We start from the raw sequence: 16,829 nt of genomic DNA on the forward strand, positions 1-16,829 counted from the left end.
TGCAGAAGCTATTCATTCGTTCTTTGACCGTCATTGCTATAAGAAGGTCTAACTGGTTGCTGCTTAATTATGGTGCGGTGTAGACGTGTACTGTAGCGTGGAACGTGCATTGTCTTTTGCACGTGTGGCGTGACCAGCCGTCTGCACGAACGAGGGCCAGCCTGGCGATTATACCTGCCAGACGGGCAGCTGGATCAACCCGGCAATTATGGCAGTCTACCTCTTGGTCGCCAACATACTGCTAGTCAACCTTCTCATCGCTGTGTTCAAGTAAGATTGACTGTACTTTTTATGCGTCAGTGACGGCTGTGAATTTATCAGTGAAAATTCTACTTTCTCACAAAACACTGATCACGTGGGACAAACCGGTAACGACGGAGTGTGTTGATTTCGGAGTGAGTGAGTGCGAAAGCAGGGGGGGGGGAGGCAGTCGGAGGGAGGGAGAAAGGGAGGGATTGGGTGAGTGTAGCCATTACAAGAGGGCTAGCACGAGCTCATTCATTTACGTACTTGAGTTACTTGACAGCTTACAACGGAAAATAAATTTAAGTAGAAGTCTTGCCGAAGTTCTGATCTGAAGGCAGGTAAAAAAGCTATATTTTGATGCAGGACAACAGGGTCGTTAATTAACCAGTAGGCTGATCTCAAAGGATGTCTATTATCGAGATCACTATAAGCAATGCACAGATGGCGCAGATTCACAGCAGGCTGTCGAGCCCCACGTTAGAACACATGTGAGGGACATCGTTATAGTATGCCTTTTCACCTGTATTTTTGCTAGTCGAAGTTGAGGCGTATACGAAGCCTCCGATTCATACAGCCATTTCTATGTCGAATGCAAGATTCCAGGGTGTTAAGCCTAATCTAAATCAATAGTATACTCGTGTTCGTGGATCTAGTTACTCGCTGAAAAGCACCATATGCCTCCATCGACCTCCTAAGAATTGTGTGATATATAGGCCTAAGCTAAGCACACACAAAGCGAAGAAACACATGCGTATAAGATATATGTTGGCAGCAGGGTTAGAACAACTGAACACATTGAAGCGAAGCAAGCATTGAGCGAGACTTCTGCGTATGCTCAGGTTGCGTGGCTCTCTTTCAGCAACATCTTCATCGAGGTGAACGCCATCTCCCAGCACGTCTGGAAGTCGCAGCGATTCACGGTGGTAATGGAGTATGAGCAGAAGCCGCTGCTTCCACCACCACTGATCGTGCTGTCGCACGTGCATCTAGCCATCAAGTGCGGGGTGCGCTGGTGGAAAGGCAAGAGCCGCACCTTCGACCACGGACTGAAGCTGTTCCTGGATGAGCCGGACATCGAACGTATTCACGACTTCGAGCAGGAGTGTGTCGAGGGCTACTTTCGCGAGCAAGAGACTCAGAAGCAGATGACTACCGAGAACCGTGTCTTCAATACCACTGAGAGGTAGGTATAGCCCAAACGGCGCCATCTATTGGCAGCCTTTGGTGTAGAATGCTGCAACTGCATGGAGTTATATTGCAAACACTGTTAGATAGATTCTGCAAATTGCCAATTTTATTTATTCTACGCTTTACCGGTTCCTGAGTGAGCTCATAGACATAATTAAGCTGCTATCTAAACTACCTGGTCTTACAGCACTGTACTAAGCGATGAGCTTAAGAACATGATATTGCTTAGAGCGCTCACTTCAGATGGAAATGAAACATGCACCTTTTCATGTGTCAGAACTTGAAACCCCAACTTGTCCACGCAGAGTGGACGCCATGTCGCAGAGGGTGGAAGACATCCACCAGTGGGAGATGAAGGCCAACGCCACCATCCAGGGTTTGGACATCCGACTAACCCAAGTCGAGCACCTCTCGGAGCAGATCTCCGCCTCGGTACAGCGCCTGCTCGAGGTGCAGGAGCTGGACCTCGAAGACAGCCGCAGTCCGTCGGCCGAGAGCGACAACAGTGCGAGTCCGACCGAGCACGGGCCCAGGTCTCCGTCACCGCCGCCATCGCAGCCTCCACAACTGCCAGCATCATCAGACCAGAGCACCGAGACTAGCAGGAGGCCAGAAGAGACTGCGCCGGTGTCTCCCAAGAGGCCGGTTATGATCGCGCTGTCGGCGCCCGACGGCACGTCGGTGGCACCGCCAGACCTCCTCGTACGGCAGGGCTCCGGCAGGCGGCGCGGCGGCTCCATCCGAAGGAAGACGGCGCACCAGCGGCTCAGCCGACAGCTCACGGTAGCCACCAACGAAGTTCTCGACATGGCTTCGCAGAAGCGGAAGAATCTGCAGCGCTGGCAGAGCGTCTGCCAACCTGATGTTGGCGGTGGCAGTGACATACTGCAACATCACCAAGCCTCTGGTAGGACCAGCCGTCTGGAGCGGGGCATGTCGTGCGTGAGCCGATGGACAGAACCGCGACCGGCGGCCACCAGCAGTTCTCGAGCTCCCTTCTTGTCGGCTTTGCGCGGCGAATACACAAGCATTACGGATGAACTGGAGAGCACGGCGTGCCTGCTTCCGCCTCCAGAAAGTCCCACCTCCCCGGCACCGACTCCCATGGTGGCGGCCATAGCGGCTGAAACGGAGATCCTGAGGGACGCCGAGGCGGCCGACTACCAGATGATGGGCGGCATCATCCAAAGGCGCCTGCAGGGGGAAGAAGCCGCTTCGCTCGAGGAACTGAGCGACTTCGCCGAGGAGTCGTCGGACGTCGAAGAGATCGTGGGCACCGGCTCGCGGCGCCTTACGATTCGCGTCACACCGGCGTCCGACGACGACAACCAGCGAAGGAGGGCTAGCTTACCCAGCGGCGGCGAGGCACCCTGACGGTGGTGCGACCGCAGCCTTCTCTCGTCTGGCCGGTGCGCGCATGCGTATAGGTTTTCACACAGCGTCGACCTTCCTTTTGCTAGAGGGCATCCTTAACTACCATGTTTAAGGCTCAAAGAATGTTCAGCCCTAAGCCTTGGTTTCTTCATGCAGCAGCGATATTCTGTAGAATGCGTGGAGAAGAACCAGCGTTTGAGTATAGTTCATTGAAGGTTGGTCTGCTGTGACGACACAGTGAAGGCTTGTGGCGGTCTTTTCAAGCGCATCTCATGTTATGCGATTGAAGTAAATAGAAGCCAGGCAACTAAGCGAAGCTTACCATATAGCACCGCTGACTGTAAATACATTATCAAGTCTGGCCGAACTGCCTTCTCGCAGGGTGGCCTCTTTTATTGATGACGCAATAATTACGTTCGCCCTTAAAGCCAAGGGAGCTATAGATATATGCTACGTATGGCTTCACTCTGAGTACGCTTTGCACGAAGTCAACAGTGCGACTCCTTCCTTGATATCAGGTACGTATGGACGAGGGGAAGAACTTTTTATTCGCCAGAATTTGGGTGCAAGTGCTTATCAACGAGGTGGTCGGCATTTGTATGGACGCAATCATCTCAAAGAAGGTTATGTACAGGAATGGCGTTAGAGCGTAGTAGTATTCTGGTTGTCTATCCTCCTCTATAGGACGCTGTATTCTCTTTTGGTGTACCTACGTTGTCTTCCGCTCTGCAAGGCAGCTATGGTCATGTGTAAGGTGCAGCCAGGGTTATCCATGAACCATAATCCACGCCCGTTTCTACAGGCGATATGACTCAGTGGCGACCAATATTTGCTATTTGACTTCTGTCGTAGCAGCGGTCATGTGGTTTTCTTTTTTTTGTAAGATAGTAACCCTTTTCAATATTTCTGCTTTTCAGTTTACCATTGTGTTTTTACTTCAGATTGTTGTGAAGAGCCAGTTACTGCTATCGCTTTTTATTAAAAAAAAGTGTTCATGCTGCGTTACAAAATCGTCATTAAACCTACTCCATAACCGAGTATTGCCACGATCTCGATAGTGTTAGTCATAACGTGAGAAATGTCAGTCATGCGTTTGGAGGTAGGGGGAGCAAATCTCAAGTGCCCATGGCCACATACACGATATCTTGATGTATATAGGTACTGGTGGTGCATGCGCTGCTGAACGGATAATATTCAAGATTCGGTCGAAGGGTTCATCGAGAGCGCAGGTAGAACAATAGCTAGAATATGAGGAAGGATAATGATAAATTAGATGTTACGTCACCGCAACAAGATCAAAAAGTATTTATCACAACACAATCATTAAGCTTGACATGCTCCAACGAGAAGATTATTGCCTCGTGCGACAGACCACGAAAGCCCGACACAGGAAGAAAGGAAAAGAGGCATCTGGTACAGTTAAGCAGTAGCTGGTTCCTAGTAGCGGCAAGATTAGCATAAGTCAAATGCATACCGCAAGCTGCTTATCGACACCAGCATCACTTGTGAGAGTTATGAAGTTAGCTTCCTCTTAACTGTAGAATAGCATTGCACGATTATTTAATTACGAAATGTCTTCATGATCCGTCATTGCGGACAGACGGGTAGCTCATATTAAATAGTAGAAGTCAACAACCTTAAGTTTCGCGCAACAACAGTTCGTCGAATTGTAATCGCGCCTTTCATCATACATCTCAATGAAGGTGGATATCGCTGCTGTCTGTTGCATCAGTGATTACGAACGGACACAAATAATGGTGCATAACGCGCAGCACAGTGCGACTTTCGTGAAGATTTTTACGAGAAGATTGACATCCTACTGCAAATGCAGACTGGCTCACATCAGTGTTACTACATGAAGATCTCGACATATAACAGGCTAGCTACAATGTCACGCAAAATCATTTTGTATGCATGTGGTAAGGCTAAGCTCCAGTTTGCTGGTCTTTTCGCTGAAACAGTTAATTGTTTCGCTGCATCAAAGTAGTGGCCTAAGTTGAAACGGGAGCTAAATATATACAGACTACATTTTTTTTTTCGCGCCAGGAGAACCGTGCGGCCTTCGGCGAAAATTGAGAAACCACAGTGCACCGAGTTGACGCAGGTTCGCGCACAGTCATCGGCGTTCGCATGCTCCGAGGATGCTTCAGAATGGGAGGAAGGAATGTTCCTCAAGCTGCTTGAAGGAGTCAATACGCTCTAGAACGGCACGTCCAATGTCAAAGCATGCTAGAACGACACGTCCAAATGCATGTCCTTGGCTATTGCACAAAGCAATGCACGACAATTTTCTATACTGGCTAACTACATAATTATTAGAACTTAACTGACTTCGCAAGAATTAAAGGGGAAGCTTCTCAGTATGTAGTAAGGCGTCCTAGAACACACCTAATTCAGCTGCTTAACCCGCCGTGGTTGCTCAGTGGCTATGGTGTTAGGCTGCTGAGCACGAGGTCACGGGATCGAATCCCGGTCATGGCGGCCGCATTTCGATGGGGGCGAAATGCGAAAACACCCGTGTACTTAGATTTAGGCGCTCGTTAAAGATCCCCAGGTGGTCGAAATTTCCGGAGTCCTCCACTACGGCGTGCCTCATAATCAGAAAGTGCTTTTGGCACGCAAAACCCCATAATTTAAATTCAGCAGCTTCTACATTTCTACTTGTTGCGTAGGCATTTTTTCTGCATCCTAAAGGAAAGCAACCAAATGGGGGGGACACTGACGATTCCGATACTCCCTAATGCGAAAGTTGAGCGCAGCTATATACGTGTTTTCATATCGCTGGCGCGGCCAATCTGTCTCGTGCGGCACGTTGCAAACAGAGTGAAATGTGGCTTGACTGCCTCGCTAATCGGGAGATCGCTAGAGACGGCGCGTGGTTAACGCGTGAGCGCGATTCACAGCAGCCGCCGCAGACAGACTTCCGCTAGTGCAGCGCTTTGTTTCCATACAGACGACGCGCGCTACTCTCCATGGCGCCATCTCGTCGCCACAAAGCCCTTCTGGCACGGCACTACAATTTTCTTCCCACGCTTTCCCCATATTCCCCATGATTCCGCTGCACCGTCCTGCTCCGCCTTCATTCTCGCGCGCTCTTCGCCATCGCCGTCTTCCGTCTTCCGTGGCATTCCGCTTCCGCAAGCGCATGACTATCGTAAATCGCGTAGCCAACGCCTGCGTCCTTGCCCAGTCAACATTTAAGCGATAGCACAGCAGGCTAAATGCGCTGTTTGTTCTTTCTAGCCCGTCTGAGGGCACTGCAATCGCGCTGGTCGAGCGGGCGTGTCACGTGCTTTATTTTTCTTTTTCACATATTGCGGCCTTTGTTTAGGATACAGCAAAAAAATGATTACTCAACAAGTAGGAAATTAGAAGCAGCTGCATTAGATTTTTTCTTATATACAAGGCTCTACAACTTTTTACTGTAAGTTTTGCCCTAAAGTTAACACAAGTGAAGTAGGTTGTTTGTTTTAAAAATTTCAGGGTCACACAACATTTTTAAGGCTCGCCCTTAAGCGCCAGAGGAAAGTATTGATTAATTTGCAGGTTGATAAGACATTAATTCTAGGTTCTTTTAGGGAGATAGGGCCCCAGGAGGGCAAATTATAGGGAAATTCGGCATCGTCTCGCGATTCAAGGTGGTACAGTGTTTCCTCGGATTATACGATCACCCTTGACAGTAGTGCCTGCCACAGAGTCTCAAAAGTGCACTGTATACATCCGTGACAACGTAGCCTAGCTTCTCTCGGACAAAGGTTGCGCGTCGCAATTAAGAGCTGGTGCGTGCTTCCATCGGTGCTATAGACGTGTATGTGTGTGTCTGACCGGACAATTTGCGAATTCTGAAGAAGTCGTTGACAATGTGAAGCGGGCGCGCAGCAACTTACCGTGCGATTGCCTCGTAGTCTTGCACACTCTGCACGTTGTGGAATAGTATGTTCCGATAGGATGTTCCGGTTGTTGACTGTAGAAGATCCTAGGGGTAAAATATTGTTGCAGTAGTAAGGACATTTGCGAGTGAATAGTTTTATTCTCTTGTTATTGTAGTCACAAGGCGGTGCTTAGACGTTTGGCCTTCAATTTACGCTGTTCAGGTCGAATGGAACAAGTATATTCACGGTATAAAGGAATTTTTCACGAGCTAGCCCCCCCCTTCAAACAACAAAACAAGTGGTAAAAGAGCTTCATTCAGATAGAACGTCACAATAAAGGTGGTTTTAAAGCAATATTAAGTTACGTTGTGCGGAAACCTAAAGTGTGTAGTTACGCTATGACACGTTCTCACGCGGGCTTCCGTAATACGCAGTTCACTTGATACCATTTCATACATGGACAACGCATTAACTCCTCACTGCAAGTATTGTTGAGGCATGTAATGCTCTATAACCGAGGTGAAATCAACCGGGACACAGTGGGTTACTATGTTCTCCTTCACTAATCGGCGTGAGGCAGACACTGAAAAGGCGTGAGGCGTGAGGCTCTGTTAATGCACCCCTCAACAAGTTTGGCCATTTTAGACAAACAAGCGCAGCGTATACACAGCATGCTGACTTTCGTTTCTGCATAGTACTTCGCTGTAATACGGCTGAAATTTAAAACCGAACGCCTTGCACCTTTCCTCTCGAGGAAGCCGTGCTCCCAGCCAGAGAGTCAAGGTAACATGCATAAATGTCATGATGTAAAACTCACTGCTAGCTACGTCATTCAGCAAGGCACGTGACTTAGTTAAACCATCCAACGCCGAAGGCTCATCCTACGGCTCCAGTATGGGTGAAAGCAGGGAAGGAACACTGCTTGCCGACGCTAGTCGAGGCAAATATTTTGTCTCCGTTAGGAGTAACGCTCGCTTTTTAGCCACATAGTAACAGGCCAGTCAATTCCTTCGATCTCTTCTAAATATGAACCAATACCATAAATGTTTTTAGTAAAGCGCTTCTCAGACGGAATCCTACAACTTCCAGTGTATAGCCAAAATTTGCAGTTGGGTCTGGTTAGGGGCCTTTCAACATTGTTGGCTCCTTTGAGCATCTGCTTGTATAAGGATGGTGCCATGACGCAATGATATGGACATCTAGCGGCTCATGGTTCCAGATACAGTGGGAACAACGTCCTGTTGTATCCCTTGATAGTTGTCTCTGTGAGCGAGACAAGCTCTCTGTATTTTGCTGGTTATTAAATGCACAAGTTAGCTCAGAGACGACTTAGATTCTTTTTAGATATCGTTCACAATGCATATAAGTTAGATTGCAGCGTGCCTCGTAGTGGCCGAGCGCAAGTAGGTGACAAGCTCCGTTCAACGTTTTAATAACTCAAACCTAATTTTTTTTCTATCCGTTATTAAACTTCACAATTATAACAGTATTCGAGAGGGGTGGGAAGGCCACCTCGATGGATATTTTTTATATACAAAACTCAAAGAAAATGGATGATGCGGAACATCGTTGAGAGGCAGCCGTAGGGTTCTTCTGAGACAGACGTGCGCAAGCTAGAGTTTATGTAAGCAGCCAGAAAATCGACCAGCATAAAGGTCGGAGTACTGATGTAGTTTTCTTTCTTCTTATGTTTCAAACGCTTAATATTTGCTGTACTCGTCAACCGTCAGCCGAGTGGCACGTTTCACGCGGCTTAGGCCTGGACAGCGTCTCAAGACGTTTTAAGCTTGCTGCGGGGATGGTTACAATATTGGACGAGTTGTCAAATCGCAAGTAGGAGCTGAATCTGTGCTTATTGTAATACCCAAGGGGAGCCGGCTAGTTCAGTTAACGAACGGAAATTCTGTTTAACGAAGACAACTCCAGCGTTCTGATATTTGTGTTTGAATGCAAAACTATAATTTAAAGGTTAGTTCACTAAGTTGTCTCTTGTCACTGCCGCGCATACGTTACCATTGTGATCGAAAACAGGGTCTGCACGCGCATCCGTGTTCATCATTGAAATAACAAACTTCCAACTTTCATCGGGACGTTTTAAGATACGTTTTTCGTTTCTTAGTTCACGGCGGAGACATGCACGAGCGAAATGAACAAATGGAACTAACTTCGGGAGGTGTTACGTAGAAAGAGTGTAGGAGTTCAACGTATCACAGCAAGGACACCTCTTCAGACGCATCGTCTCCGGTGTCGGGGGAATCTACATTCAGTTCATATCAGTCAGAACTCCAAGCAAGACGGGGCAATGCAAACACGACCACCGTCTTCTCTTTGTAGACTATTGCTTTTTTTCTCCAAGAGTAGCACACTGTTGTACAAACGAAAACCACACGACTGCGAGTTTCACCTCGCTCTTCGAACGCGAAGAAAGTGTGATCTGTACATAGATATGTAAAACTGTTTCCAACCTGCGCGAACATACCCTCGAACCGTGCACCTCTTGTGTCAGTGTTATGTAAGAGTTCCAAGAAAACAGATAGAATCGCGCAACTAGCTCCAGAGGTATTTTTATTCCCATCCATATTGTGCGGTGAAGGTGCACCAGGGTTATTTCCCTTTCCTCGCAACAGCATGCTTAATCAGCTCAAGTGTAGGGTGGCGCGCCACGTACCCCGTTTCTTTGACTCGTGCTATGCCCTTGACTCACGTTTGCTCGTATACCAGTAGTCTTACTACCAGAGTTATAAAGATATCTCGAGATGCGGTGAGACGGGCTTTCAATCTTGGCTTGTGCGTAGAAGAACCTGCGTTGCACAGCGTGCGCTCAGGTGAAGACATTCAAGTGCAGGCTGAAAGCTCAGAACGCGTGACAGCAAACTGAAATATAACTCTAGTTGCTGGACCTTTCCGTGAAAATTCTTGAAGACATTTGAAAAGGGGCACATGACGTGAATGTACCAAAGAAGCATATTTTTGTCTTTTTGACTAGTCGTTATAAGAAAACTTAAACCATGGCAGCCGCGTTGTTATCGCTTTAACGTAAATGAATATTACATATCGTCGCATGTGCACTGTGATCTGCCCAAGCTTAGAATTTGGCAATACAATTGCATGGTAGTCGCTGCGGCAACTATTCGACCTCCTACTTTAAGGAGAGTTCTTCTGGCTAGGCACAGTAGCCATGGAAAGCTCCTGGAGGCAGTTGAGCAGAAATATCGCCGGAACTAAGCTATCTATTAATCCTTGTATGAATGAATGAGTTGGCAGAAGTGTTGGTAGCATGCAAGAGACATGATACAAGGTTCGAAATTGTAGAGCAACACTTAGTCGGAGTGATAGGTATTTTAGCCTATACAGCCGCAAAGAATATCACTTTCTGCTAGTGCTTAAATGAATGCTTTAGGGAAGCGCTCGACAGCTCTAGAAGGGGAAATTGCCTTAGACATTGATGCCGCATCCAGTACCAACTTACTTCGGTTGCATTTCCGTAGATTTCGGCAACGTTCCTAATAGGTAGTAGAAGATATCTTTGTTTTTCAATAAATTTATTACGAAGAACTAATTTAAATCTTATTGGAAAGGTTTTCTGCACCGTGTTCAAGTCTAATTTTTCCGAATTTGGACAGCGAGAATCGTACGCAAAAGCCTTCACGCCTGTATTATTCTATAGCAATACATATGACACTGCGTGCAAGTAAAGACGGAAATAAATAAAAAACTTGCATAGCGTCTTGCATCTGGCCTCACAAAAATGATGAATATGGACGTCTAACATATGATAGTCTAAAGTATAATAGAATAGTCTAATATGGGCCTAATATGGCCTAATATGACCCGCACTATGGACACCTTCTAAGCCTCAATGGCATAAAATGCAATAAAGTTTGAGTGGAGGTATTCGATGCGCACAGGAACCTAGCCCCTCAAATAAAACGATAGTCAGTGTAGAAGAGAGAGAGAGAGAAAGCAAGGAAAAGAACTTTAGGGAGTTCAACTATACGAGCGTACAGTGCGATAACCTACAGAGGGGGTAAGTGGAAGGAGGAATGGAAAGAGGAAAATAGAAAGAGAGAGAGAGACAACACAGTCTAACAATAAAGTGCGCACATCTTGTTTATTCTACTGAACTGCGATACGTCGTGTGCGTCTTTATTCTTTGTAAGCCACGTTCACGACTTTTAACATTTATGATGATTACGCGTAGAATAAAAAGACAGATAAATAGGTAGGAGGATCATATTTCGCCCCCTTGCTGGTTCTGTAAGTAGTAAAAGCGCGCGTATCTAATCGTTTGTAGGCAGGTTTGTACATAAAGAGTAAGAAAAAGCTTCTGAAATATATAAATATATGTAAACAAATATAGAAATATATTTGTGTAAAGAATACAGGATGCAACATAACTATAATTATTGAAAGAAGCGTGCTGTGATGAAGAGTTGCGGATTGAGTACGTTTAAAATATATTACCTAAGGAAACAATTATGGCGAAGATGTCAACCTCACGTGTGACACTTTATATACATGCCTAAATATGTTTCTTTATTACTTGCCACTTTTTAGCGGATCAAGGATTCCATTGCAGGCCTCCGTGTTTGAAGAGCACACACGGGCTTTCTTTCAGCGCAGTGGTTTATTGATCAGTGAAGCGTTTCAATTTGCCAACACGAGACATGTTCATGCTTTCCCTCTGGTTACACGTTATTGACCGAGTGGCATTTTGTAATGTCAACGTGCAGCGAGGAAGAAGTCCGTCACACTGATAAATTGGGAGTGTGCGTGGAGTATGCAGGAACCTGCATGAATACGGGATTGCGAATGTGTTACAGCTCAATAAACTCTGATTAACCTTGTCGAGAGGGCGGCACAATATTGTTTGCACACTAAATTAAAATTTAATTATCTAGATACTTGCTGGTCCTGAGATTGACCACTTGCCCACTCCGTTCTGTAAAAACACGTGATACAAAAGCTTTAGAACTAAGGTGTCATTTCCTGGAACGGTATTTTTCGTAGGCATTGTTACAAACGCTACAAATGTTGTGAGGAGTGAGACTTCATTGCGAAGGAGTTGTTGTAGAATGGGCTGAATCGCTCGAACAAATTAGGCGGTCGAATGCTGGCAGTCGAAGCTTGAAAAAAAGCATTTGATGGAATTGAAACAGTGGTTTTAAGCAAACTTTTATGACTAATGTTAACCTTTCTCCATTTAAAAAGGCTTTGAACTGGCGAGAATACTTGTTTTATGAAAGACAGTGAATCGAAATAATAATTTGGCACAGCTGACAGAAGAATACCGATAGCGTTGTGCAGCTTGATTGCTGCTGCATTTTCCTTTGCATGAAACTCTATTCATCTCGTACTAGAATGTGATGAGTTCAGTTGAGATTACTGAGACTTCTTAAGCTCATAAGCTATGTGGTGAAATTTGCACGCATTCGACTGTTTCATTTCTTCGATTAGTGCGGGATTGTTGCTGCTTCATTCACTATTTCTTGTGTGGTCTATACATATCTATTCAGAAGGTAGCATGCCACGGGCATTCTTCATCGGGACACCGCATAGAACTGTGCTGAGGTGATCCGTGATTGTTGTCTGGTTTGTTTGCCGATTGCCTTTCATTCAATGCGCTTACAAGCTGGCAGAACAATCTGTGCAAATTTTTTTATCATGATAGCAACTTCAGAATATAAAACTTATCATGCCGAAGGCTTATAGAACTGCGCCATGTACTTTTCGAATTTGTATGTACCCGCGATTCATTCCCTTAAATTTCAACATTTTATTATGTGGTATTAGTTGGCAGTTGTGAACTGCGCGCTTATGTTTCAGCAGCTATCCACGAAAAGACTGTTTGGACCAGTAAAAAAAAAGAAAAAGACACTCAAGGGTCCCCAATGTGTTTTTTTTTTCTTCAGAGCACTTATAACTCAATGACCTTCAAATAATATGGGTTTAATTCTTCCAGTAGCTGTTTTCGCTGTGTCCCCTGAAGCGCAGAATACGTGTGGGCTGCTCCACAAGATCACGTCACACCGAGTATGAGCAGTTGGCACAGATGATAAGAAGTCGGTCCAGCTTGACCAGGCCTTTGTGATCTATTCTTTACATATGGACAAAAAAGGCAATAAACTGTTTTACAGAATGAGCGTTGCGGCCTCTGTTTCTGTTTGTACTGGAGATGGACTTTTGGATGGGAGCCGTGACGGACATTAGTGTCGTACCCAAGATGGAAGTCACTGGAACTACAGCAACACATGTAAATATCTGCCGAAATTGTAAATAAGTATCGAGTTATTAACATACAATGCAGTGTTAAATGATGCACATTTTCCCATATTTTTTGTTGGTAAGGGCGAAATAAAGGGTTGCGCAGAGACATGAAATTATGGGAACAATCGGCGTCACGAACTTGACGTTACATGGTGACGATGTCCTCGTCGTGTTTCATCTCGCCTTGTTTTTCACTGGAGATTTCGCTTCATGTTTTCATCGTTCATCCTTTTCTGTGCAACGAGCCTTTGCAGATGTTAACAGACATGTTAAATGAATATTCTCGACCTCAGTCTTGGGGCTTGGCAAGCAAGCAGAAGGCGGCCCGAGGGTTTCTTTGGAAGACGGATACATTAAGAGCGCCAGGAAATCTACACGAGCAATTCACTGACCCGCAGAAGTTTATGTTTGTCTACATGAACACTGTAAATCAGAAATAAGGAGAGCTAATATACGTTCACCACGGAAGAGGACATGAAATTTTCGAGGGAAAGATAGCTTGTCTAGACTGCTACACAGAAGAGGAATCTGATCGAATCAATGTAGCATCTGCCTTTCCTGCAATGTATTCTTCGCGCAGACACATAATTGATTTTCAATGTATTGCCCAACACCACAAAGAATGAAAAAATAGTGAATGCATGCCGTAGCGAAAATTAATCCTTCTTGTATGCCTGACGGTGTAGTTACCCACTAGATCTCCGACACGTTTCGCTCTTTTATAGATTACTTCGGAAGATTCTCTTTTGCTTTGTCATCCCTTCCCTTTGTGCCACTGTTCTTTGCTTATTGCCCATGTCTGGTTACGCTCTTTCACTGAAGCGAGAACGAATATAGTTATGAGTCGAGTGTTCACGAATGCCTAGCTAGAACACTTCGCTGAGGCATTATGGCTGCCAGTCAGCCACGTGGCGAACCGGAATTGCGCCTGCCATAGCTGTAACGGATACGTTGTAGCTGGACAATAGCCGTGCTTGTTTTAACGCATGCCCCATTTCACCACTGCCGCCGCAGCCCTGTTCGTTATATGCGCTGCAGTATACCGGCCAATTGGCAACCACCGATGACGAGGTGCAAGAAAACCGTAGGCCGCCGCCTGAAGTGCAGAAAACAAATATAAAAACAACATGATGAAAATCTGCGTATTTAGAGAGAGAGAGAGAGAGAGAGAGAGATGAGATGTAGGGAAAGAAGGGATGTTATCCATTCAAGAGTACCGTTGGCTACCCTACGATGGGGGAAGGATTTACAAAGGTGCGTGAGAACGCTTTCCGCTTCTGGTCTACTATCGAAAGCGATTTCATAATGTCGCAAACTTGAAATACTAATTTTATCACGTCATTCGTTTATTGTCTTGGGGGGATATTATGGAATGACGGAATCTCCGAAGTGATATGGTCTCTGAGGAGATAAGATGAGCTGCCCGTTAATTTTTAGGGTAACATTTTGTGAAAATTACGGCTTATCACACACATTGCAGGCGCGGCCAAGGTGATTTTCTACAAGATTAGGATTGCATTGATTCGTATAAAGCAGAAGCAAACTGTGATGCGTCATTTGCTTGTCCTTTGGTTTCTCTGCTTCCTCCCAGTCCGTAGCGCTCTAAGTGCACTGTCGTAGTGCGCCGTGGTCTTGCGTTGACTCCGCTTCCTTATTAGCCTCTGCCTTAGCAGTACAAAGAGCTTCACGTTCTTTTGCCATTACGTTTAAAAAAATATCCCCCTCCATTCCACCTTGTGAAAGTGTAGGTATATACAGCGAAGCTGTTGCGGACGTTAAACAACTACCACCACCACAGGCGACGTACGTGACGCACGCACGCACGTGTGCGGAAGTGCGGCATGAATCTTCATTATTCTAGACCGTTTGCAAAGCGCAAGTGACTAATGGAACTAAATTTATGTATGAATGTAAATTGCGTCAGAAAATTTATAAAGTACGACTTACACACAGCCTGCAGAGATGACAGCATTGGATTGCGTTTAGAAAAAGTTTATTTCAACAAGAGACGATACGGACACTAAGTCACAATCACTGCACAAGTCCATCAGGATGATAGCATATGCAAAAAACGAAGAATTCCATACACGGAATGTTTTCAAAGTAGTGTCCAGTCCTCACTCACTAACATATAATCGTATAGACCCACGGAAAGGCACAGTTACACATAAACTAATTGTAACATGTATAAAATGATGTTCCATATATAGAGTGTACACAATGGTTATGTACAATGTTGATGTGACAAAGATACTTTACACAATTTCGAAGTGATGTGCATGAGAAGGAATGTAATTCGAACAGCAAGAAAACATAATTCTGTTACGCCTACGCATAAACTTCAACACAAATCCTTCCAGCTTCCGTTTCTTTTTGGTCCCTCCACCTGGTGTGAGTGTGGTATTGAACTAATTGAATTTGTTAAAGTAAAATGCGTCAGAATATTCATAAAGTACGACTTACACACAACTTACAGATATTATAGCATTGTATTGTAATTAGAATATACGAGAAAACATAATTCTCATACGCAGAAAGTCACACACAAGCCCATTTTCCAGCTGCTATGTGTTTTGGGTAAGTACGGCACGAAAAATTTTCAACAACTAGAAGCTAACAGCTTTGCTGTAAAAGAGTGGGCTCCAATGCGCGCTGTGAAGGTGGTTTGCAAGCGAAGCTGTGGTATCACCTGATCCGATAGACCAATGTGACAGGACCTTGAACTGGGTCCTGCCGAGCCTGAGCACTACCCGCTGTGCAAACTGACGTTGCTGTACATTTCGTCGTTCATCGTATTGGCACTGTTCTTAAGGCGTCCTAACTGTGCGTGGCTTGCTTTGCGCAGGAACCGCTGCCTCCTCCATAGCCTGAGCACGACGCCGTTGTACTTCTTGAATTTGCTGTTCCCATCACCACTGATCGTATTCACACTGCTCTTCGGGAGTCCTAACTATGTGTGACCTTTCATAGCGCTATCAGAACACAAATGAAATCATTTTAGGTGGGTTCTTCTTTTACATATGAAAGTGTAGTTAGGTCACTCCATACTTCGTAAGCTACAGTCGCCGCTTCCCGGCAACTTCAGCTTACGCAACCGTAATCTTGACTGGGAAACGCTCTCAGCGATCGCTGTGCATAAACACATAAACACATAAAGGCGAGATTTCTGGTTCTTTATTTTTTTCCTTTCAACGCACGGCCGGCGCCGCCACTGTCACGAATGCACCGAGGCGAGCGCCATCTGTTTGCGCTTCAAGGAACCCAGCGACGCACGTGGCGCGCGCCTCCCGCTGTGATTGGTTGAATTTTTGAGCACGGAGACGAAGGAATTCCGGGTTCCTAGTCATATGCAGCTTCGCTGTAAAAACTATGCATCTTTGATGCCCAAGCGACTTTTCCTAGAGAGGCGAGTATAGCCACTCTGTCACCCGGGAGGAAGGCGCCGAATAAGCCGGGGCCGCTAGAGAAACATCGGCCTCTTACAAAACTAAAACGACAAATTAAGAAGTCTCCATGCACTTGCTTGCGCAAGAAGACCACACATATGGATAAATACAGGCCAATCTATGATGTTCGAATGAAGTCATCTTTGCCGTAGTTTATGCACGAAGTCCCCGAGATGGAAGTTCATCCTTCACTTGTTTAATAATCCATCCTATCGAGGAAATGCACAGACTCTTTGGGATATTAGGAATCAGTTAGGAACTCACGAAGGACGCGAAAGATGATGGCACATGACACGACACTTGGAAGTGTAATCTAATGGTCTGATCTGGTTGACTATTTATTGCTAGTGTTCCTTTATATCCGGTTCCCCATCCTAGTTGCTAAGACTGAACCAGTGATGAGAACCATATTCTGAATTCCACGTGTTCTTTTTTC

At 45.6% G+C, this 16,829-nt stretch overlaps 1 protein-coding gene and 1 long non-coding RNA gene across 3 annotated transcripts in view; one reads left to right on the forward strand and one right to left on the reverse strand.

Moving 5' to 3' along the window:
* Trpm (transient receptor potential cation channel, subfamily M) overlaps positions 1–4,174 on the forward strand; it is a 271,033-nt gene extending 266,859 nt beyond the window's left edge. The window contains exons 20-22 of the mRNA XM_072286136.1: positions 138–270; positions 1,106–1,429; positions 1,740–4,174. Coding sequence (XP_072142237.1) covers positions 138–270; positions 1,106–1,429; positions 1,740–2,808 — 1,526 coding nt within the window. The 3' untranslated portion in view covers positions 2,809–4,174. The remainder of the gene's footprint in view (positions 1–137; positions 271–1,105; positions 1,430–1,739) is intronic.
* Positions 4,175–4,254: 80 nt separating this feature from the next.
* The window catches only part of LOC140216107 (uncharacterized), a 291,638-nt gene continuing 279,063 nt past the window's right edge, over positions 4,255–16,829 (reverse strand). For both annotated transcript variants that reach the window (XR_011892769.1, XR_011892768.1), the window contains one exon: positions 4,255–9,481. This is a non-coding gene — a long non-coding RNA (uncharacterized lncRNA). The remainder of the gene's footprint in view (positions 9,482–16,829) is intronic.

Source organism: Dermacentor andersoni, chromosome 2 (assembly GCF_023375885.2).
Source record: "Dermacentor andersoni chromosome 2, qqDerAnde1_hic_scaffold, whole genome shotgun sequence".
NCBI lineage: Eukaryota > Metazoa > Arthropoda > Arachnida > Ixodida > Ixodidae > Dermacentor > Dermacentor andersoni.